This window comes from Sceloporus undulatus, chromosome 2, assembly GCF_019175285.1.
Source record: "Sceloporus undulatus isolate JIND9_A2432 ecotype Alabama chromosome 2, SceUnd_v1.1, whole genome shotgun sequence".
Taxonomy (NCBI): domain Eukaryota; kingdom Metazoa; phylum Chordata; class Lepidosauria; order Squamata; family Phrynosomatidae; genus Sceloporus; species Sceloporus undulatus.
In genome coordinates this window covers 212894843-212920811 of record NC_056523.1, presented here as the reverse complement: position 1 = coordinate 212920811, position 25969 = coordinate 212894843, and the positions used below count along the sequence as shown (strand labels likewise).

Genomic DNA, 25969 nt, shown 5'->3' with positions numbered 1-25969 from the left:
TACTTTTTGTGATCCAGCAACCCTAAACTTGTACATTTAAGAAACATCATTACAAAAAGTAAATGTGTGTGTGTGTGTGTGTGTGTATGTATGTATTACGGGGACAGAATCATTGTTCCTAGGTACGTTCAAGCAGATCCTTGGGCTGATTACATTAAATGTAAAATCACAGTATTTCTGTCAAAATTATAGCACTACTTTTTTTTGTATGCATTGTCTTGCTGTTTTATTTTATTGATTTAATTGATGCCTTGCCTTTCTATCAAAAAAGGTGCTTAGGGTAGCTACTTAGTAAAAGCATGCTCTTGGATCTATCATCTCCTCAAGGCTCCCAAAGCAAACCTTATTTCTGCCAGAGTAAAGAGCAATTAATATAGGGTAAGCAAATAAAAACAGGGCTTTTTTTTTTTGAATCAGGGTACAACAAGCAAACACAGGGACTGTTGCAATTTTTGCAAACTGTACAGCCAGTCACCAGTAATGCAATGCACAAAAAGAAAATGAGCCAGGAATAGGGGCAGGGCGGGCAGGTACAGGTTAGGAAGAAATAACCCCGAATGTTCAGAGATTTTGGCGAAATACCGTAGGAACAGCAATCACTTGTAACTTTTACAAAACTTGCTCTCAACATAACATAACATAAAGGCACCATTGATATTGTTCTCATTTTTGAAATACTGTAAAAAAATTGCTACATATGGCACATAACACTTTTGTATATACATTATATATTTAATTTATAAAAGTTTTTTTCCTGTGTTTTTCTTAATCCTAATAGCAGAACTGCTAAAATAAAATAGATTGTTTTAATTTAAAGGTGGAGTACTTCATTATATAAAATAAAGTTTTACATGTGAATCTATGTGGGGTTTTAAAGTGTTTTTTATACAGGGATGGGATCTTGGTTAGCTATTACACTGGACAATCTGGCTTGCAATTCTTCCTGTGTTGAGAATCGGCTGTTTTGGTTAGTCCTGGTGTCAGCCATCCGATATACAGAAGCTGATTCTAGGTCAGCTGCCATGGGGTTTTGTATGCTCAGAAAAGGTGTATCTTCACCTATTCTTTCATCTTCTGTTTCACTCTCTGAGCTACTGTTCTCACAGCTTGTGTCGGTGTCTATTTCCAATCTGTTGGAAATGTGGCCATTGGGTTTTGTTCTTTTTGCCCTCCGACTATTGACTAGTTTCTTTGGGGGCTCTTGTGTTGGCTCATACTCCTGTGTGGTTTCGTATTCCTCATCTTCCACTATCCGCAGGGGACTTGGTGGTAGACTGTTGCTTTCATGGGCAGGGTTGTGGTGGTAAGAAGAGTTGAATTGCTGTATGTGATGCTCATATTTCTCCCGCAATCGGGGTGGTGTCACCAGAAGGAGAGGCCTCTCCTCTTCTATGAATGGACTGACTGCCACAGAAGGGACAGACATGGTTAAGCTGGAGACTTGTGGAGACATTTCTGAAGCAGGTGACTTTGGAGAACTTGGAGTGTGGAAATCTACAGGTGACATTCGGGCTGGTGTGGTCATAGCTGATACATACCTAAAGAAGAACATATGAAAATTAAGTTGGAATACAATTAAATGAAAGAACAGAAATATGAGAATAGTTGTCGTCATTTTTGCACAAGTGTTTGCAACTGTGTTCCCCAGTTGGCTTTTAATGGGCTGCATTAAATATCCTTATAGCCACTGACAAAAATGAATTTAAAGTTTAAAGATTATCCATAGAATCATAGAGTTGGAAGAGACCACAAGGGCCATCCACTCCAACCCCTGCCATGCAGGAAATCTCAATCAAAGCATCCCGACAGATGGCCATCCAGCCTCTGTTTAAAGACCTCCAAGGAGGGAGACTCCACTACACTCCGAGGGAGTGTGTTCTTACTGTCAGGAAGTTCCTCCTAATGTTGAGGTAGAATCTCTTTTCCTGTAGCATACATCCATTGCTCCGGGTCCTAGTCTCTGGAGCAGCAGAAAACAAGCTTGCTCCCTCCTCAATATGACATCCCTTCAAATATTTAAACAGGGCTATCATATCACCTCTTAGCCTTCTCCTCTCCAGGCTAAACATCCCCAACTCCCTAAGTCATTCCTCATAGGGCATGGTTTCCAGACCCTTCACCATCTTAGTCACCCTCCTTTGGACACATTATTCATTTCTGTGAAAACAAACCTGTAGCCCAGAATTCAATTTCTGTGCAATAGATATTTAAGGCAGCATTTAGCATTAAATGGGAATAGTTTTGTTTTGTTCATTGTCCAAAGGCCATTCATTTTTCATAGACAGTAATAATAACCTGCAAAAAAGGGACAAAATATGACATCTGTCTACCAGGCTACTGCTTCTAGTTCATGAATCCTAGATACCTGAAATTTGGCAAATATACCAAATAACTCCTAAAGATGTTTATTTGAGGATTATTTTGTTTTGAAAATATACCCAATTTAATGGCCTAAAACCCATTTTAGTCTTGACTATAGTCAATCCATTGGTACCATTTGATTTATTTAACTGTTGACTCACTATTCAGCAGTAGACTGAATGGGTCAACTCTAGCTGGAACTACTCTACAGAATACCAGCCAACGTGACTCTGTTTGAAGGGAGAGGTGACATCTCCAGATACTAGATGACTTCACTAGAAAGTACACAGGATTACTCAATAAATTTTGGGAATTAGTCCAAAGAATATAACCTGTCTCCCTGCTCCTGTGGGGTAGTCCTCCTAACCACCAGGGGAAAGACACATCCCTCTCACAGGCACCATAGTGGCGCACCATGGAAGTGGATGTGCCTTGGGTTTTAGTGGCTGTCACTCAGGACCAAAATGCACTGCAGAAATAATGCAGTTTGAGACTGTTTTAACTGCCCTGGCTCAATGCTAGGGAATTCTGGTAACTGTAGTTTTGTGAGAGATGTAGCTTTCTTTGTCAGAGAGCTCTGGTGGCACACACACACACACACACACACACACCCCAGGATTGCCAGGATTTCCTAGCACTGAGCTAGGGCTGTTAAAGCAGTCTCAAATTGGATTATTTCTGCAGTATGTTTTAGACCTCAGACTGCTACATCACTTTCCTTGAAGATTTTGATGTGTTAAAACTCAAGCCTATTCATATTCATGTGAAACTGGGGACGTTTGCTGGTACTGTATTGAAATGTAAAGGCATTAATATTGCTGAAGATGTGATCTAGCAGCTTCTTTACACAGGTGAAAATTTAATCCTCAGTGTTGATAGAATTCAAGGCCAGGTAGTGCAAATTGGCTGCATGGATGTCAAAGGAATTACAAGGTGTTATATCAAGGATCCACAGTCTTCATTTACATATGAATTAAAAATTGATTCAAGGTTGAGTTAAAGTAGTAAAGCACAAAAGGAGCATACTTCCAGATTAATTTACTGTCCAAGGTTTTGCATTTCAATTATTTTATATGAAAAAACACAAAGAGTGAAAGTTTTTTTTAAAAAAAGAATACACACCTTATACTTGTTTTTACTTATTCATTTACTCTTTTTTTTTAGTTGCACCAGACTGACTCTGGAGCACAGAAACCATGGGAATACATCCCAAATTTCACCCTTGCTTAGCTTTCTATAAATGATTCAGACAGAGGCCTACAGATGAGGGACTGGTAGAGCTCCATTCTTATAACAGCCTCATCAAAATAATTCAGTGACACATATGCCATATTCCAGATAGGCAGGCACCTATCAATTATAGAGAGAACGTTGGTTGTATATGAGATTTTTTTTTCTAGCTGATCACAAGTCCTACATCTTGCAAACAACAACAACCAAAAAAAAAAAAACAAAAAAAACAAAACAGGGTCACATGGAAATCTGAATATAAGTCATCCCTTGAATGGGAAACTATCAACCAAAAATTGACTTAGAGGTAGACTACTATTCTCTCAGCTCTTAACCTTGCCATCATCATTTTGTGCACATTCCAGGAGCTGCCATGGGCTCAAAGAAGAGGACATGAAATTGATAATACCTTGTACCAAGAGCAACATGAAACAAAATCTCTAATGCCAGGAAAAAATGGGCATGTACATTCTTCAGCTCAATCATAGCCATACAGTGGCTCCTCTGCAGAAGTGGAACGAGGGACATCAGTGTTATCATTCAAAGGTTCATCACTTTGACATAAGAGGTGAACTCTTGGCATTAGGTCTTAATCCTCTGTGAAGCATACCTCAAGAAAAGTCTGTTCTGTCCCACCTGAGAGGTGACTGGCTTTATAGCACTCATGGCAAGAAGGTCACAGCTTTCATCTGAAAGTACTCTTGATGGAAAAGCAGCATGGGACACCCATCAAGATGGTTGGGTCCCAAATTCTATGCCATAACCCCTTGTTGATAATGTCAGGCACTCGGGCATTGTATGTTACTGACTGCCATGCAAACTGAAATGGTGTCTCTCAGCAAATGTAGAAGAGTAATGAGGACATATTGGCTGAAGTGTAGAAGGTCTTTGTTAAGAGTCTGAAAGCTGTTTCTCAAAGGAAGAATGGCATTTGCTCCAAGGGTAGATCTTCTTTGATGATAATGAATTCTGCAAGATATCTCAAACTGTCTACTGGATGACAATCTGGATATTTTTGATGAAGGACATCTAAACCCCAGTGACTTCAACTTTTGTAATAAGAATGTATAAGTTTGAACACCATGCTTCCTTGTGGTTACTATCATTTTCTGGTCCAAACTTTCACTAGTCTTCCCAATTAAAAAAACATCTATCTGTTGAATTTAAGATCTTTAATAGGTTTATAATCATCTTGTGACAGCTGTATCAACTGTATACAGGCACAGCATCTCAAGAGATATGGCTTCACCTATGGCTTTCCCATTGCAATCTCCAGCATGTCTGGCAGTATTGATTTGCTGACTGGCTAATTGATGGGGCTATGCCTGGAAAATTAGAGCCACCTTCATGTTGTCTTCTGGTATGCTTGAAAAATGGAATGACTTCCCCTCACCTCTGACATGTGTCTATGCATGCTTCAGGATTATTAATGACTAATGAAAAGACTGCCGCCATGTACTATTTCCTGGTCACAGCATTAACTTTTCTGCCCACTTTATAAGCAGATGCTATATACTGTTTCTGAGAAGACTTTCTTTGAGCAGCTTCCACAATGTTTGAGTTTGGTTTAGGCTGCTTGAAGAGAAACTGATAATTGTTCTCTTGAATGCCATACAAATGAATGCTTTAACAAAAAAGTGGTCACTATAGAATTTCTATATAGACTGCATAGACTTTACAATTATGTGGTAAGTTATTGAATGGCTGCATGCAAAACAAAACAAAACAAAATGCACTGGAACAGCTGTGTCTGCAGATTCTGGTTATTTCAATCCAGGCCTCTAAAGCTTTAGCCATCCCAATGACTGGGAAGCACAGGAGCTCAGTTCTCTCTCTGTGCTTAAGCTACCTGGGATCCTTTCACCCTATTGATCATACAGCACCGTGTTTTCATTTTAAGTGCCATGGTTCCATCCCTTGCAATCCTGGGAACTGCAGTTTAGGTAAGGCTATTTAGCATTCTCAGCCAGGAAGATCTAGTACCTCACCAGACTACAAGTCCCAGGATTCCTTATGATGCAGTCAAGGCAGTACTATAATTGTGTAGTGTGAAACAGCCCCTAGACATTGCCCTCAAATATCTCAAACAGTCACACCTTTCCTGTTATTGGCAGTAAACTAATTTATGTCAATACCTTTCACTGTGTGGAGAATCACGATAGGAGTCGGGTGTCTCTCTTGCATGCCTGAGGAAAGTATTGCTTTCTCGTGGCCCTCCAATGCCATTGAGGCGCCCGCGGTGACCAGAGGGGCTTGCATGCCGGCTATTCTCAACAGAGGAGCTCATGAGTGCTGAATGACTTTCAGAGATGATGCTTTCAGTCCGACCATTACTCCAACTGATAAAAAGCCGTTGGGAAGAAAAGAAGATGGCATTTTAAATTTAGACATAGGAAAGGGAAAACAAACTATTTTCAGATAATCTTCTAGGCTGTGTGCTTTATCAATTTGCACGGCAATAAGGTTTTTCATTCATCTATGATACTGTTCTGTCTGAATAACTGAGAGGACAATTTTTTGTTTAGAAAAAGTATTATGTGCACAAAATGGGGGTGCAAAGAAAGATTCAATCCCAAATGGCTGTGCTTTTCAGGATTTTAACATTACAGAAAGGAATAAACAATGAGCAGGTCTTGTCTTATTCTGTGGCAAATTATATACACAAAGAACAAATTATGTGCTCCAAGAGAATTATACAATTCAGGATAAGCATGTTTGCCTAGAGCTTATTTAGGTTATCAGTGAACACATGTCCCAACTGTATTTAGCTTTTGGCTAATAGTCTTCAAGTCTTCTCTAAACATAATAGTATTGCATGCAATTCAAAGATAGCTGGGAGGAGGAGATAGGCTGTTGTGGGGAAAAGAAGGCATTATTTATACTGTGGGTTCCCTCTATTCAAAGAAAAAAGAAAGTATACTTGGAAAGGAGCAGTACACGGCAGAGATGCTATTCAGTCCAATTGGGGAGGAAAGTTCCACTAACATAGTTATGCTGTAGTTAACCTCAACTCTACAGAACTAACTACTTCATCCATGCCTGGCTCTAAAGTGTATTTGAAGCCTAGGTTAGCTGGGAGTGGTGACTTGAAAAATCACTGGTATACGGAGGAATAGCCAAATCTATGTAGAACTTGCCTCTGGTAGGATGTACATGGTGGTGGCTGCCTCCTTCCCTGGTTCTGGTGATAGTGTGTGAAGAAAGCAATCAGCTTGCCTACCACGGTATGTTGCTGAAGTGGAATTATAGTGCTACAATTGTAAAAGCTCTTTTGTTTCTACAAGAAGGCCATGGCTACGCCTTTGGACTTTTTCACATGGAGGAGGCAAGAGTCATTAAATCATGCTAATAGTGCAATGGGGGGGGGGGGAGATTATCACACCCCCATATGTTTCTCCCATTCGGGTCTCATGCGTAAACAGTACTGGATGTGTCATTAGGTAATAATGGGAGTTTCCGTTATTACCCAGTGATGCATCAATTACTGTTTATGCATGGCACATGAATGAGAGAAGCATGCAAAGGTGTGATAATCTCTCCCCCCCCCCCCGATTGCACTATAAGCACGATTTAATCACAATTTAATGACGCTTGCTTCCCATGTGAAAGAGTCCTTTGTGAGAGTGCCAAAACTGTCAAGCTATCCATGCTATGGTCCTTTGCATGAGCAGTTTTATTCAGCATATTCCTGGCCCACAAGTTTCAAAGAAATAAAGGAAACCAAATAAGTGAAAGGGAAACTGTTTGCAAAGTGAGTATGGGAGGAATTGGTTCCAGGGCCTCCTGTGGATACTAAGCTCTATGGATGTCTGAGACCCATTATATACAGTGTCATAGTAAAATGGTGTCCCTTATATAAAAAGTCAAGCCAAGGTATTTTTGAAAGTATTTTCTAGCCACAGGGCCAACTGTATATGCTGCTGAAGGTTTCCCCACAAGTAGTGGTTATGGGATGCTGAGCAAGTATGGCACTCCTCCAGGGCACTCTTTGAAGAACCAGTAATTTTCTTCTATATACCTGGTACTGTATTTCAAAATCAGGACTGTCAAACTCCTGACAAATGAGCATATTGGTCTAATAGCTTGTGCTTGCTTTGGGGGATCACAAGTTATGCAGAAATGATACTGCTCACCACTGTTCCTACCATATATAATATCCAGAAGGTGACTGTGATATCTCAGCAATTGGTTCTATACCAGAGTAATGGATACAGAACCACATTTTTCCGAGAACATGATATAGTTTTTCTGACACTATCAAGAAGTGGCACTGCTGAAAAATAAGTGTAACCTGAAGGAAAATATGGGGACTGGGCATACAAAGTGATAACAACTAAGTAATGAAAACATAATCTGAAAAAGCCCTTATTTTGCATAACATTTCTATTTATACTTGCTTTTTCCTACATATAGCTTGTACATATACTGATGCTGCATCAGTGAAGTGTAAGATGTTTTCTTTTAAAAATAATATAAGAGCTGCATAGGTCATTTTAGCAGAATCTCTATGTATTCTTTAAATATTATACACTAGAAAATTATTGTCTTCAAACAATTCTGTCCTTCAATCAGAAAAGGCTACTCATTAAAATTCTCTGGCGGTGCAACTGCACTTTTGGACAGAATCACAGAGATGGAGAAGACCTTGGAGATTATGTAGCCTGACTCCTGCTTAACAAAGTGTCTGAGTAGAGGATGCAGTAAAAACAGCTGTCCGTTCTCTGCTTAAAATGTCTCTAGCAAATAAGATCCCACTGGCAAGGAGTTCTCATTGTCAAGAATTTTTTCTATTGTTTACCAAAATCTACTTTACAGCAATTTCCACTCCTTGGCTCTACTCCTGGCCTCTGGAGCAATACTGAACAACTCTGATCCATCTTCAGCATGGCAACCTTTCAGATATTTGAAAACTAGAACAATGACTTCCCTTAATCTCTTCGTAAAGCTAAACATACCCAGATCTTTTAATTTTGCTTATAAGACCTAGTTTCCAATCCCCAGTGCATTCTGTTTATACTTCTCAGGATGTGCTCCATTTAATCAAATAAAATGTGATGGCCAGAAATGGACTCAGTACTTCATTTCTAGGCACCACAGAACTCTGAATGTGTGTCTTTATGATAAATGATTTGTTTCCATCATTTTTAAGATCTTTCTAAAATTAATTCATTTTTAAAGCAAATGTATTTGTTGAATAGAAACAAAAACAGCAGCATACTCCTTCATTTTCAGCCTCCTACCTGTGACTCGGTGTCTGGGTTACGGTGGTAGAGTGGTGAGTAGTTGAGGTGTAGTGGCTTGTAGAAAACGACGTCTCTGTTTCTCTCTCAACAGCATGCTCACTGGATATTACATTTTTGGATACATATTGCTAAACAAAGCAGAGACAAAAACCCATATGTGTAACATAGTTCACACTTGCCCCTCAAGCTTGCACCCTCCACTTTTAGGTATAGAAAGCAGCATAACAGTCAAGAAGACCCAGTGCAAGGTAGTAATGGTTTGAGAGTGCTAGAATAGGGCTGCTACCACACTACAGAATCAGTGCAGTTTGATACTGCTTTAACTGCTATGGCTCCATCCTATGGAATACTGGGATTTGTAGTTTTTTGTGGTACTAGAGCTCTCTGACAGAGAAAGCTAAATATCTCACAAAATTACAAATAACAGAATTCCATAGCACTGAGTTATGACAGTTAAAGCAGTGTCAAAGTGCATTAATTTTGCAGTGTAGATGCTGCCTAGGACTCCAGGAGACTAGGAATTGAATCCCCACTGAATTATGGAAACCCACTGAGTGACCTTAACCAAGCCACACTCTCTCTGCCTCAGTGGAAGGCAATGGGAAGCCTCCCCTCAACAAATCTTGCCATGTAAACCCCAAGTATAGGTCTTTAGGGTCACCATAAGCTGGAAATGATGTGATGGTACATAACAAACAAACAAGTTACAGTCAAATTCACACACTGAAGCTATACCTCTTGTTGGAGCAGGCACCAATTATTTTCATGAAAAGACAGAGAAAACTGTGTTTAGTTCTACAATGAATTCAAATTAAACATAGCTGTTCCAGCAGAAACAACAGTTTTTATCATATAATGCACATCTTGAACTGGGCCAGAAAAGTTCATCTATTTTTAGTGGGATTCAGCCTCTAGCCTATGGATATTTGGTGATACTCAAACCCAACCTCAGTTAAGCCCAAACTCAGTTAAGCCCTTTAGATGTAGGGCTAAACATTGGAATAGGGGCTATCCATATGTGCAGGTACTGCATTTCAAATACTCTCTCTGTATATTCAGAACTACTCAGAACATGACAGTTGTCTGGATTTTAATCCAGGGAGCCATTCTGTCCTTCAGCTCTTTGTTAAAAAATGTTGCCAATGGCATAATTTTCCTGTTTTTTTAAATGAACCAGTCGTTCAAAATGTTTAGTTTGGCTGTCATTTGAAGACTCCATAGTGATCAAGAAAAACAATGGACTATGAATTCTTTTCTTATTCTTTCCTGCTACTACTGCTACAAAAAACAAAAATGTAATTGGCAGAAGGAAAGACATGACTGTTTGGTGGCTAAGTAACAGACATAGCTTGTCTGCAATTTGGCTCTCCCAGGGAATGATGTAATATGGGAAATGTCTGCATCGTTTAAACACACAAAACAGGATCTTGGAGCAGGTGATTTTTTTTTTCTGTTGAAGTTAAGGCAAAACTCTTGCTGAGTGCAAGGATCCTAAGTATTTCCATAGGCAACAGTGGAAATGAATTCAGCTTTAACCTACATGCATTGTCAACTGCATTGTTTCCCCATTCTATTGTCATAGCAGCTTTTTGTATTGTTTATCTTTATCCTATGGATCACTAATTGGCTAGGTAATAGATGGAGTTCATTATGGGCTCCTTCCAGTTCTCACTGTCTTGAGAGATATCTGTCAAGTGAGTGTTGCTTTGCAAATTACCTTGGGGGTGGAGAGGGAAGGGAGGAAGGAGAGAAGATGCTTGACCTGGCCAAATTCTCTTACTTTTGTCAGCTCCACTCCATCCCATTCAGCTGCAGATGATGGAACTGCTTGGTTCAAAGGCAATGGATGATACATACCATTTTTCAGTTTGCCAGCAGGCACAGATCAGAAGAGAGGCCAGAATTTTTACATTATTGTCTGAGAACCATATACAGCAGCTCCACCAGACTCACAGAACTCTCTTTTTCCTCAAATAAGTTTGGGCCCTAAATACATTTTGGAAGAAGAATAAGAGCAAACGCCCCATATGGAAATAGAAGCTAGCTATGCAAGAACACACACAGCTCTTTCAGTTGAAATAAAGCAGTGGCAGACATAAGAAGTGGGCTAACAAAATCTATTTACTTGCTCTAAATTGCATACAGAAATAGAAGCATGCCTGTTCATGTAATTAAGCAAGAGAAATGATCAATGCAGAATCTGCACAGCTTCATAATCAGCAGGAGGAGGTTGTGTGTGCATAGAGCATGCTGTACCCCAATCATGAAAAAAAGCTTCTCAGATTCACAAAAATATTTTGTCAGGACTAAGCAGCATGTCCCTCAAATTCCATTGTGTTAGAATAGATTCTATTACAGCCTATTCCTTAGGCAGATGGTTCAATCAGCTTCTGCATTCAAATTCTATTCTATTAATTTATATTGCATTACAGAGTCCCAGCACATCCATGATTCAGCAGCTACAATTTCACACAGAAAACCAGACTGAATCCTACAATAAAATTACAAAATTAAACAAAATATGAAATAGCCAAAATTACTGAAAGCTCACAGTTCTAGCAGGGAGATGTGCTGTACCTGGACATTTAAGAAACAGGTGCTTTTATTTTTGGCTAGATTGATAGTCCGTCCCTGACTCGAACCTATGAAAGACAATTTCTTAAACAGCAGCCACCTCTATTCTGAAGTCTTCTGAAACAAAAGTTTGAAAACTGAGACTTTTAGGCCTCTCACGATGATGAAGTTTCTCCAAAGAGGTTCCATGAAAAGGCTACCACTATCAAAAACATCCTGCCCCTTTTTGCCACCAGTTTAATTTCAGATAAAGGCAGTTTTATTGTCATGCTACATATTCAAACATGATTGGTTTTGTGGACAATAATTCAGTCTATTATTTTTTTTAAAATAATTCTGATGGTAAAGCTTTGTTCCCTGCTTTCAGACAAATGAAGCCAGCCAAAACAAGAGAAAAAGAACCATCAATGGATGACAGAAAATGTACATATGGTTAAGGACACACAAGAAGCAAAAGTAAAAAGTTGCAGAAACATAGTCAGAACCTTGGATGCAACTGTTCAATGACCTGTGTGCAGGGACAAGGAAAACTACTATACTAATCAATGTAGAGAAACAGAAAGTAACACAAAAGGAGGCACAAGACACTTGTTTCACAAGATCTAAAAAATCAAAGGAAAATTTAAACCAAGAGAGGGGATGGTGTATGACCAGCAGGGCAAAACATTACACAACCAAGCATAAATAAAAAGATGGTGGAAGCAATATATGGAAAAACTATATAAAATAGATGAAAGGATGACAGATTTATTTGGGGAAGGATCATATAAAGACAAACCTCCAATTTTAGAAAGTGAGGTGGAATGTACACTCAAAGAACTTGGGAGAAATAAATCACCAGGAACAGATGGGATACAAATAGAACTGCTTTAAGTTAGAGACAAAATCTATTCCGCTACTAACTAAAATCTGTCAACAAATATGGAAAACAAAACAATAGCCCACAGACTGGAAATGCTCAATACACATTCTAATCCTCTAGAAAGGAGACACAAAGGATTTCAGTAACCACAGGACCATTGCATTACTCTCCCATGCAAGCAAAGTGATATTCAAACTTCTACAACAAAAACTTTTACTACATATAGAGTGAGAGATACCTATTGTCCAAGCTGGGTTCAGGAAAGGGGGTGGCACTAGGGATCATATAGCAAATATATGTTAGACATTGGACTGCACCAAAGCATTTCAAAAGAAAACCACCCTGTGCTTTATAGAATATAGCAAAGCCTTTGCCTGTACAGATCATGTAAAACTATGGGTCGCTCTTAAAGAAATGGGTGTACCACAATGTTTGATTGTCCTTGTGATGCATACATAACTTGTACTCAGGCCAAGAGGCTATTGTTAAGTCAGAATACAGAGAAACAAAATGGTTTCCAATTGAGAAGAGGATCAGGCAAGGCTTCATTTTATCACCCTGCCTGTTTAACTTGTATGCTGAACATATAATATGTAAAGGAGAATTAGACTTCGAGGAAACAAGTGTGAAAACTGGAGATAGGAATACCAACAATTTAAGATATGTAGATGACACCATACTACTAGCAGAAAATAGGAAACACTTGGAACAATTACTGTAGAATGTCAAGGGAGAAAGTACAAGAGCAAGTTTATATTTGAAAATTAAGAAAACAAAAATAATGACCACTGATGATTTACACTGAAATAGTTCAAAATTTTCCATATCCTGGCTCAGTCATTGTTATGGAGACTACAGTCAAGACATCAGAAGAAGACTTGAATTTGGAAAGGCAGCTATGAAGGAACTAGACAAGATCCTGAAGTATCAAGATATATCACTGAATACTAAAGTTACCATATTTCCCATTTCTATGTATAGTTGTGAAAGCTTGACAGTGAAGAAAACTGATAGGAAGAAAAGCAAATCATTTGCAATGTGGTGCTGGAGAAGAGTTCTATGGATATTGTGGATTGCTAAAAAGAGAAGAGCAAATCAAGCCTGAACTCTCCCTAGAAGCCAAGATGACTAAACACAGGCTGTCATATTTTGGACATATTATGAGAAGACATGACTCACTAGAAAAGACAACAATGCTTGGTAAGGTAGAAGACCCTGATGGCGCAGTGGTTAAATGCCTGTACTGCAGCTACTCACTCACAAACCATAAGGTTGCGAGTTCAATACCAGCAAAAGGGCTCAAGCTCGACTCAGGCTTGCATCCTTCTGAGGTCACTAAAATGAGTACCCAGATTGTTGGAGGCAATTAGCTTACACTTTGTAAACCACTTAGGAAGTGCTTAAGTGCACTGATAAGTGTTATAGAAATGTACTTGCCATTGCTATTGCTATAAGATAGTATGAAAAGAGGAAGACTGCATTTCAGATGAATATTCAAGGAAGCAACAGCCCTGAATCTGCAAGACCTGAGCAGGGCTGTTGGTGACCAGGTGATTTGGAGATCTCTCATTCATAAGGCTACCATAACATAAAGTTGTCTTGATGGCAGTTAACAACGAAGTGGAGAAATAATAGCATGTTATGAAGAAAGCAAGCTTTCCCATTTGTTTTCTTTAAGGAATTAAAGGTATCTCAAATAAAAGCTAGTGTTGAATCAATAACCTGCCATTAAGTTTGCTGATAATTTAAAACTTACATTCACCAACTGGACATTTTCTGGTGGTGGATGAGGATGGTGAGGCCCATTTGCCATGTTGACTCTGTGGTTACGTTCTGAGCGAAGGCCCTGCCGGAGACGGTCATGCAACTTTTTCCTCTGTTTCCTGCATATGAAATAAGAAATAACTTTAACAGTTGCATGAATAAATAGGTTTGATCTGCAATATTACACATTAGCAAATTACCATTATGGGATATAAATCCATCCTCTGAATGATCCAGGACTTCTGGAATGCATATTCTGAGTTTGAATATTCTGTCACTGGCAAATACTTCTGTTTCTCTTCATGTAATGTACCAAACTTTACAAACGAGAAGGAAGATCCAATCTATGTGATTTACCTTATCCCTTTTTATTTTTCTTCTCTACACAGAATAGCTAACCATGGACCTCAAGTGCTCTGGATGGCACCTTTATAATGCACAAGGACTTTCTATGGGATCAGGTGAGGTTCTTGTTTTGTGTCTTTAATAGTTGGTATATAGGAAAATATTTAAGAGATGCAGAGTTTTTTTTCTTCCCATCACTGCATACTGAAATAAATCCAGCACTTTGGAACTTTTCTTTCCTCCAGAGGCCTTGAAGCAGGTGTAGGAAATGAAACAGAAAAAAACTGTAACTCCAATCGTCACTTATTGAACCCCTAGCTTTTAATGCTATGGTTGACATCCTAAAGCTATGATATGCTTGCTTGCCATCATCTAGAAGACACATCACTTTTATCACGTGAAGGATGCTACAAAAAGCAGACTTAGTCCTGATATCTATGATGCATATAGCCAAAGGCAAGTTCATAGAATCATTGAGTTGGAAGAGACCCCAAGGGCCATCTAGTCCAACCCCGTCATGCAGCAACTCACTATCAAAGCACCCTCGACAGATGGCCATCCAGCCTCTGTTTAAAGACTTCTAAGGAAGGAGATGCCACTACACTCTGAGGGAGTTTGTTCCATTGTTGAACAGCCCTTGCTGTGAGGAAGTTCCTTCTAATGTTTAGGTGGAATCTCTTTTCCTGTAGCTTGCATTCATCGTTCTGAGTCTTGTTCTCTGGAGCAGCAGAAAACAAGCTTGTTCCATCCTCAATATGACATCCCTTCAAATATTTAATTAAACCCAGAACAAGCAGAATTTCCTGGAACAGTAGCTGTTTACCATTGCCTCCTTTTACTTGCAACAGGGCACTGAAAACCCTTTCCCCATATATTTGTACTATTTGTAGTTATGAGGACACATGAAATTCTGGATTTGTGTGCATCTGAACTCATGCTGAACCCATGTGTGTAACTCTGGAGTTCTGCCTGCATCCAGTAATGTACTACTGTGGAACTGGACTGGCTCTTCTACCAGAGATTTAGTATGTAATTTAGCCTGAAAAACTGTACAAAATGCTTTTTTTTAAAAATAAACAAATCAGAAATAAAAATATAAAAGGGTTCTGATTCTTATTGCTTCAAGATACAGTTCAGAAAGAACCACTAATCTTTGACTGAACCTTTTACCTGCTCTTAGTCATTAGAAGTGCTGAATCACTCACTCACCCATGTTGCATTATAGATGAGAGAAGGATTCAACATCACCTGCAAATTCAGCAGAATCAAGGACATGTGCTTGATGTTAACATAGCCCATACAACCTAATATATTTACTGATTTTACTGTGCAGAAATGAAGGTGGACAGTAAACATACACAAAACACTAGACTTCTCTTATTTAAAAGTGTGCCAACCATGAATGTTTGAAAGAGAGATTTATACTTTGGCAGATTTCACTATAAAAGCCAACTTATCAGGCCACATCTCCACTGGGGTAAACCTTGATTTATGTTTCATTTGTACAACAGGGTGAAACATTGCAAATTGGAGATTCCCACAATGTTGTACAGTACTTCAGGCTAAATTATCCAGTACCATTATCTAGGCTGCAGTCTTGGCTCTTGCATGAAAACAGGACAAAGACACTAAAAGAGACCTCACTGTCAATGAGTCATATCTTCAATTGGTTCAAAATTGGTACATGTCTGTCAGGAATTATAGCATGGGGGTGGAATATGACTTTGCAATTCAGTGATTCTGTTCAGATTAAATAGGAAGTCATGACTTTCTACAACAAGACTGGCATAGGGTGATCTTGAGGTCTGCATAGCCTCTCCTCTTTTGGAGGCTTTTGAAATGTCTACTTCCAATTTTTAACTAATTATAATTTTCCATAATGTCCATGATCAAGGAACCATGGGTACTTTAAAGTACTGAGAAGAAACCATGTTCTAAAAACACTGTTTTATTTGGGTTTGTTCTCAGTAACCACTGTTAAATACAAGTATGTGTACCACAGATATCTGGAATACACTCTGCTTTTTGTAGGATTCGCTGTCCACCTCATGTGACAAAACAGAATGTGAGTAGCTACTGAATGATGGCAGGCCTTGGGCATGTTATAGCTTCAGGATGCCAAATAGAACATTAAAAGCCGAGGGTTCATTTTGCGGTGGCTGAGGTTACAAAACATTATTGCCTACTCCTGCTTCAAGGCCTCCAGAGCAAAGAAAAGTTCCAAAGTGCTGTATTTATATCGATATGGAGTGATGAGAAGTGAAAAAACAAAACATTTCCTAAATATTTCCCCTGTACTTGGCTATCATGGGGAGCTGTGGCTAATGGAAATCTGAAAACAGCTCTTCTTTGCTACTGTGAAGAAAAGAGAGGTAGTGTGGAGGGAGAGGAAACTAGAACCCGAAGCTTATCACAATTCATTCTTGTGGTTCCTCATTATGTCTGAATCAACCAGGTACCCTTTCCAAAGCTATCAAAGTGTCATTCTTTCTGCATGTGAAGGGCATTCACTCACTAACCAAAGCAACACATCACTGAAGGGGAAGCAGAGAGGAAAAAGTACAGTGAAAGCTAAAAGTGCACACTGTTCCTTTCAGCCATGCCTCTTTATTGAATTAATTACTGTGCCAATAGAACATTTGGAAATATGTACTTTTCTGCACAATAACACCTTATCACTTGCTTAACACTGTCACCAGACGTGTCACCTGCCTAAGTTGCCAGGGATGGGCAACAGTAGTGGACCTGTGAGCAAATATTTGCTTTGGGGACTGCATGGACTGCCAAAAAACCAAGAAAAAATGTGGAGGTGGCTGGACAATCCCTTCTGCTTTTGAAAAAATGTATTTTTTTATTTTAAATAGCTGAAAGCTCAAGGGACTCCTGAAACTCATTTAAAGCATAAATTGCTTGTCCTGGAGATTTTCAAAAGAGCAATTTTTTTAACCAAATAAAAGGTGATCCAGGGAATTTGGAGGGGCTGAGGGGCTGCAAAAACAGTTTTGAGAGATTGAATGTTGCCCACCTGATACAGAAGATAATTTGTAAATGTTGGTTGTATTAATGTTGCAATCACTTCTGATGCAGAGACGCAGCAGAATTATCCACAGGGCATACACTGCTCTGAGCGCGAAATATTTTTACTCCTAGATGTTTTAATGAAACTATTAGAGTTTAGCTATGGATCTTGTTTATAACACAATTCACTGCTCTAAAATAATTTTTTGGTTTGAATTGTTCTTGCTGAAGCAGTAAGACTTTAATTTGATAAGGCAAACATTTAAGGATTATACCTATGATGGGGTGCTTGAAAATTTGGCAACAGTATTTACTGAAATCATATTAATCTAGATTATGAAAACATACCCACTCTCATTTTATAATCAAAATGGTAAAACCATGGGCTAAACCCACTGGAATGTGACTAAATTAATTTCAATGGGTCATCTTTTTCTAGGACTAACACTGGATTTAGCTCATAATACTTAAAGTGTCCAGCTCAAAAGGGGTGGCATAACTTTGGGGAACTCTAGCTTAGCCTGTAATTAACCTTTTGACATTTGTTTTTATTGTATTTTACCAACTGTCATATTTTACCTCTCACACACAACTAAAAATATTAAAATCTTAGATCTAAGCTTGATTCCAGAATAATTATGCAGCCTATTGTGGGACACAACTGAGAAACTGCAGATTTACTATTTAAATGTTAAATTTCAAACAAATGGGTTGTTTTTGCTGTGATTGCAGTGCATCATATGTTGGTTTAGAAAAATGCAAGGGATCACTTCCCATGGGAAGTATTATCTGATTATACAGTGCATTCCAGCTATACTCTAAGAGTACAGAGACATTAAGTTTGTTTAGCTGCTTAATCTTGGGTCAAGCACATTTCTTAGGTTTATGTTTTGAGAGTCTCCTGATCCCTGTTACAGATAAACTCAGATATAGAAAGGAAAAAGAAAGTTTACTTGGTTTTGCAGTAGGCCACAACACACATGATGCCAACTACAAGGAGAGCAATGCAGATGCCAGTTATGGTCAACACCCTTTTCTGGTAGAGTTCCTCAGCTTCTAGAAAAGGAGAAAATGGAGGTGGTTACAAAATGTACATTAGATAATAAAACAGAGACAGTATCACCAAATTTAAAGTACAGACTGTCATTTTACAGGCCCACATAATGACATTAATGGCATAATTACCATACAAATTAAATCCAGATCTAAATGAAGAACCAGGATGGATGAAAATTAACTTTAAAATGAATACAATACAAATGAACATGAAGTGATATATAAAGAATTCATTGGAATATAAATTTTAATTTCAAATTTATAATGCTTAATATATACAGTATACATATTTTCCATGCACTGAAAGTGTAGAAAGAGAATTTTCTTTCTTGGAAAGACAACTGGGACAAAGGTAGCTTTTCAGTGTCAGTCCTCTAATCTTTCTTTCTTGAAGCCCTTTCACACTGCCCAATTTTGACACTATGATTCCACTTTAACTGCCATGGCTACATATTATGGAATCTTGAAATTTGTAATTTAGGGAAGGATATTTAGAATTCCCATCTTGAATTCCCAGGATGTCCAGGATGGAACCATAACTGTTAAGAGTCAAATCACAGTGTTATAACTGTGCAGTGTAAAAGGGCCCTTGATATTGTAAAACACCCTTGCATTTTTCCAGCATTGCACAGGATCTCAGCAATCTTTACATGAGAAATATTACAGGTGTAGTTTGAGCTTGGCTTGCAGTTATCCTACTAACAACACAATTTAACTTTTAATTTCAATCCTTCTCCCCAACCCCATCTAAAACTACAATAATTAAGAATGCATTGTACCGCAGACATGATTATTCATATGCCATAACTATAGCTAAAAGGTTATTTGCATTAAGAAAATAGCTGTTCCACAAAAGTGACCTCACTCAACGATATTTTATCATTATTAAGTAATTCTTAGGGTAAGCAATGTTTGGGTTGGAAAAGATATCACATTCCATTTGTGTGTCACACTTGGCAAAATGTTCTTTGTATGTTGAACAAAGGAAATGTTACATTGAGAATACTGATACTGAGTACCGGCTCAAGTTGCTAAAGAGAGCCAGAACTTTACCTTTCCTCCCTACTTCTCAGAAGGCAATTTAATTTTAAAAATATAATTAATTACTACATTAAAAATTGTCACATCATCCAGATGGAAAGCTGAGTGTAAACATGGTATGAAGAGCCAACAAGGAATTGTACTAGCTATAAGGAATGATTTTTTGAAACTTATAGAAGGATTTGTAAACTGTACTTCTGTATTTTGAAACAACTGTGTTTGGGCATTTCCTGGTCTGGTGATTTCTGTATGTGTGCAGATAAGGCATCTGGTACAACTTGCTTTGCCCTAGTCTGATCTCAGATGGATTTCTAACACTAGCTTGTGTTTGGTCTCAAATTCCACACCATTGTGGTCACTGTTGCTCCAATGAGCACAAATATTTGCTTACACATTGACCCAGTATGATATCATCATACTGAGCAATGACCAACAATTGGCAGCATCTACTGATATGCTATGGCCTGTCATTGATACACAACAGTTTGGTAGGAAGGAACTTCCATGAAGTGTTGACAGTGTCTGGAGGAAATGTTTTTCTTTCAAGACATTTGCAGGAATAGAAATTGTAGCCTCCATGCAAATGCTGGCATGGATGATTTTTAAATACAGAGATTTATTTTGTAAGCCATATGTTTAAGATATGCCTTTTTCTGCATACAGCAAAAGTGGCAAAACATGGAGACTGAGGGGATATCAGCAGTGTTATAAGAATTGGGCCTCACTTTAACTACCATGATTCCTTCCTATGGAATCTTGGGATTAGTAGTTTGTTGTAGTACACTTCCCTGAACTACAGCAATATAGCTGTCTGGCACAGAATTCTAAGTATCACATGAAATTACAAATCCCAAGATTATATATGATGGAGTTGTGGAGGCTGAAGTGGTATCAAAGCATTGTAATTGTGCAGTGTGGATATAGCCTGAGGCTCTATTGACCTAGAAATTATTCCCACTGAACTCAATCAAGTTTCCTTATGAGTATGTAGATATAGGATTCCTTTGTGACTGATTTTTCCTTGTAATTTTCAACAACCTTAGTAGAGCACTTTATTATGCTACCACATATTAAATGAAGTTACAAAACTGTCACATTGAAAATTCATTTTCCAGGCTCTCTGGCATGACTTTATTGTTAGATTTATATTCCTTGTTGATGATAATTACATGAGGACTAACATTTGATTAGCTATTGGCTATTATCCTTTTCAGGGTCTAGTGAAGAAACATTACCTGTGATCCTTTTTAAGTCACTTAACTGAATTCGGTGGGAATGAATAATTGATCTGAAGGGTATTGGAAACATTTCTTGTTTCATCAGAGTAACTAATGTTCCATGCATTTATGTGTCATATAGCCTTGACCACAATTTTGTCTCCCAGGTACTTCAACAAAACACTGCAACTTGTAATTTAAAAAGACCACAACCTATTTTCTTTAAAGTTGTATCTGTGATACAATGCATTTTTTATTAATGGAAGAGGTGTTTCCTACAAGCCATTCCCAATATCAACATCAGTTAAATTTTGATCATATTTAGACAAACATTAATAATACTTCTTATTATCAGAGAGAAGGAAGGATCAGTTTGGTGAGAAAGTAACAACAAGAATGTCGAGTTGATTATACAAATAAAAATCCAAGAAAAAGAAGTCAATGTAGAGAAGCAAACACAAATATATGAGAAAGAAATGAGTGGGGAGAAAGAGAGGAAGTGGGAGCAGGTTGAAGGGAACAACAAGGTTAAAAGTTGAAAGTCAACTATAAGCCTGGCACAGCATGCTTGATAACTGGAAAAAAGAGTGAAGAATAATGCTTGAAAATAAGATTGAAGCGGAGTTTGAAGGGATTTAACATACAGCATAACTCCTAACCTATGCTCACCTGAAAGCACTGATTGAGCAGCCAAGCAGCTGGAGTCTTATAATGTTACAATACAACAAGAGATAGAAAAGTCATGCTAAATGCAATCCAGTAAAGAGGAATTAGTGCAGTTCAGAAAGGGTTAACATAGAATTCTGTTTGCAGTATCAGCCATTAAAACTCATTAAAATAATGTTTTTGCCTCCCTCCTGCCCATAATAAACTTAGTGCCAGGGCTATATATTGTATCAATCCCAGGATGCCACAAGAGCCTCTCACTCTCTGCAGTGATAGAGATAAGGTGGTAAGAAGTGCCGTGTAGTAAGTACTCTAGGGTCTTGCTGCACAGAGAGGTAGGATTTGACATGGGGATGCCATCTTAATATCTAATTTGCTATGACTGTGGAAAAGAAAACTGGACTATAAAAACTATAAGCCTGGCACAGCATGCTTGATAACTGGAAAATTATCATTAATGCTCTATTAATGTTTTCTCCAACCCCTACCTTATTAAGATCAAGTCTCACTCTGTGGGCATGCGGGCATATATTCAAGCATACAATATGCTGTGTGTGATGGATTTCATTTCCAGTGATAATTTTGTGGAATGTTTAATATCATTGAGAAGCCGATAATAAAAACATGTCTCATTGGTGATTTTTATGCCCCTTCCCAAAAGGCTGCAGACATATTCAGAAGGGAATTACAAGGGAACAAGGAATGTATCCCCAAAGCTCTCTTGCTCCAGTCAGTTTGTACTGACTGCAGGTGAATCACAGGGGACTATGGATGGGAGTGTGTATCTTAATACACATTCCCAGTGGAAAGACTGAAGACCAGGTGGAAGGCGGCAGGAACCCAATGTGGAGTCTCTTGCATAAAGTCAGGTGTGGTGTTGCACAACTAGAGTTAGAGTTGACTGCATTTCCCATGGTAGCAGATGTAAATGCACATGGATGGATTCTATCGTATAGCCCCATCCTCAGGCAGTACTCATTCTGTACCTGAGCCAGGCTTCTCCTGGACCTTTTAAAGAACGGGATTACTGCCTACGCCGCTTTGATCACCATGGAAAAGCGGGATAGAAATAAAATTTTATTATTATTATTTTATGGCATGGGACTATGTGATAGAATTCGTATCTGTTTGTTTACATCCCATGTCCAGTGTGAATAAAATCTGGTGTGCTAATCTCCTACTCAAGTGGGGATAAATTCTTGCTACTGCATGCGGCACAATAAAACTGGCAATCTGGGATGGTGACAAGGAGAATGTCCTAGTATTCTTGGCTATTAGGACACACTACCTCCTTCCCCTTTATGAATTAAGACAATGGGGAGTTGGCTTCGCATGTCCTTAGTGACAGTACTTGGATATCATCACATAATGACAATGAATTTAAAATTCAGAGACATAGCCATGTTAGTCAGGACTATGCATGCAAAAGGATCTTGTATCACCTTTGAGAAGAATGATGTGAACGAAGTTATAGCGTAAGCTTTCACTTGACTTGTGCATCTGAGAAAGTAGACCAAGTCTAAGAAGGCTTATGATACAACTTTCTTCACAGTTAGTCTCAAAGATGCTACAAGATCCGTTTGCATACAGATAATCATGAGTATATGATCCTTGATTATACAGCAAAGAGAGAAGCTGTAAATGACATATAAACATAAGAGTGTTATGGCTCCTAACATGAACAAGAAAACAAATCTGATACACCAATATAATAGTTTTATTCCCCAAAGGGAGCTTTTATCACAATCTGAATGCCTACTTTTTAATTTAAAAGTATTAAAGTGTGAAATTTTGGTGCAACACTCATCACCTCTACCTCTGTACTTTTTTTTTAAACAGTGGGGCTTTAGCAACAAGCATATCACAACCTACCAGGCTGCCATTTTTTTAGCTTCTTCAATGTTAGATAAATGTTTGTCAGCCAAACATGCTGAGGATTATTGGAGACCATTTTAATTCCAAGGCTACTGGGACACCTTTTTGTAAATTATGATCCCAATTCTATTGGCAGTCCAAACTGCTATAGACTCATTGAATCAACTGTTGAATAGTGAGTAAACAAATAAATCCCACCAATTCAACAGATTTACTCTAGTTGGGACTATCAAAAGCATTTGGGCTATTCATCTCTTCATCTATGGAATCAAGGCAATGTCTCTTCATCTATGGAATTAAGGCATTAAATGGCTTCTTGAGGGAACAGAAGTTTTTTAGGTGTTGCATTTCTGTGTGAAATGGACATTTGTTTCTTATATGTGTGATCAATGAAAGATTCATGACTACTGTATATCAATGTCTACCCTTCACTCTGCTCCATTTATTCAGTTTCCTAGACTGCCTTTACACTCTTGTTCTGAAATTATACTGCCTCTAGATTGATAGGAAATGAAGACGCCATTGTATCATTGCTTGGAAAAGGGTTTTGGAGAAAATAATCTGCATTCTGAGGCCCTCAACTAACCTATGCTGAATTACGACTCTCATATCTGTGGAGGTATACCACAGATGTTTGAATGGCATTATCCTGGTGCAGCAGCATTTTATGTGTCTGCATACTATTATGCCATGTAAATCTAGTCATATTCAAGTGCTTTATAGAGGCGTCATACAGCAGAGTATATTTTTTATTTCATTTATAAAACTGCAATCCTGTTTTTTACTCCCTGATAGGAATTCTTACAGAAACTAACTACTCTGTAAAAGTAAAAAATGAATTATTTTGCTCATGTGTGATATTTCTAAGTTTCCTGAACTATCCCTGCATTTTTATGAGTGTATGAATGTATGAACTCATGGCATTTTTCTCCATAAAATGGGAGTTTTCAATTTCTGCTACATATCATGATACTTAGGAGGTCCCTAAGGCCTTATATTATATTGGGAAGAGAGCTGAAGAGGATACTGTGGGAAGGAAAAGCCCCATTAAGTACGTGGGGGTCTACTCACAGTCTTCTAACCATATGTAAGTGCTTCTGGTGCTAATTATGGGCTCATACTCATGAACAAGCAGTGCAAAACCAAGTCACATATAATTTCAGAATCGTCTCCAGCCATTATGAAGAATAGAGAGTATTTTTGTAACAGGGCATATGAAATAGTTTACCGTAATTCCTACATAAACTTCAGGTTAGGTTTCTGCACCTTGTGCTGTGGTTGCTCTTGGATTTTACTACAGACTTTTCTCACTTTCCTTGTGCCCTGCCTTATTTTATCTCCCCTTCACATGCCCTGAACATTGCTAGGTCTAAGAGGTGCTTCAATTTTCAGACTTCAAATCTTCTATAAAAGCATGTACTTAAGTGGGATTTGTGATGGCAGAAAGGTTCAGGGCTAAGGTTCCCTGTTTCTTAAACTGCCGCTCTATTATCCTACCCTTTTCCAGAAAGGGGATTCTTTCTTTATTTTAAAAGAGATTTTCCCATCACTCAATCTGACAGACAGAAATTTGGGTGGGTGCTTCCAAGGCAGAGCAGCAACACTAGATTGTAACAAAATCAAATGTTAAAAAAGTGTGCCAAGCAATCTAACAGAAAAGTATAGTTCCACTCTTTTATGGCTCAAGCATATTCCACAGCAGCATGTTATGTTTATGAATGCTGAGGTAAGTGCAAATAGGGAGCTGACAAAGGTTGTTATAGCTGTATGATCCCTTCTAAAGAACAAGGAAGTTGGTTAGGAATTGAAGGGGGGAGAAATAAAAAGGTTTTCAATCTCTCAGGGTCTAAAGTCTGCAAGCTAAAAGGAATGATTGGTTCATACCCATAAATTCAATCCCAAGATGCTCTGCCAATGCAGAAAGTTGACATAAAAAGAAAGAAAAGGAAAATAGTTTCAGAAAAGAGCAATGCACTGTACCGAAAAAACAAATTACACATGGATATTATACCTATTTGGTGTCTGCACACTGAGACAGGATGGATGGCATGAGATTAATGTGGCAAGGTTTATATAAGCTTTGGCAGGTTTCTGTATCCATTTAGGAGACAATGGCTTGAAGCCAATACTCACTGGCATCCATATATAATCTGAAATAGGGCTGAGGAACTTGCAGCTTTACTGATTTTGTTGGACTGCAAGTTCAACACCCCAATCTATACAGATATGGTGAATGCACCAATGCATTTTAACCCTTAAAGATATTGCTGATACATCACATTTATAGACCACCTATTGAAACTACTCACTGTAACATCTTCTGTCCAAAATATGGATACAAAACACATCTATATATGAAATGTGTTCAGCTCTTCATGTCTGTAACTCATGGCCCTCATTCTAGGATTAATTCCAGTTCCAATTCCACTTAATGTTTTTACTTTTTCCATCCTACATAGGCTGTATAAAATTGTCCTCAGGCACATTGACATACATTAGGGTAAGGAATCCTTACTGGAATGATCTTGCATAGTTTCAAATTAAGCCAAGCCTAATTCTTCGACAAGTCAGTTGTCAAAGAACAAAGAAAATGACAATATCATGTGATAATACTGTCATCTTTGCTGTTCTTTGGCAACTGACTTGCAGGACTAATTTGGATTATTTGTCCAACAATTGTGTGCATTTTTAATTTGCTTAGAGGCAATATATGAGAA

General features: G+C 38.3%; 1 protein-coding gene across 1 annotated transcript in view; it reads right to left on the bottom strand.

Annotated features, from left to right (window-relative positions):
* Positions 1-374: 374 nt before the first annotated feature.
* Positions 375-25969, bottom strand: part of LOC121922729 (pro-neuregulin-1, membrane-bound isoform-like) — a 651075-nt gene continuing 625480 nt past the window's right edge. The window contains 6 exon segments of the mRNA XM_042452467.1: positions 375-1538; positions 5727-5930; positions 8832-8962; positions 14027-14153; positions 18351-18453; positions 25137-25160. Of these exon segments, the coding sequence (XP_042308401.1) occupies positions 884-1538; positions 5727-5930; positions 8832-8962; positions 14027-14153; positions 18351-18453; positions 25137-25160 (1244 nt within the window). The 3' untranslated portion in view covers positions 375-883.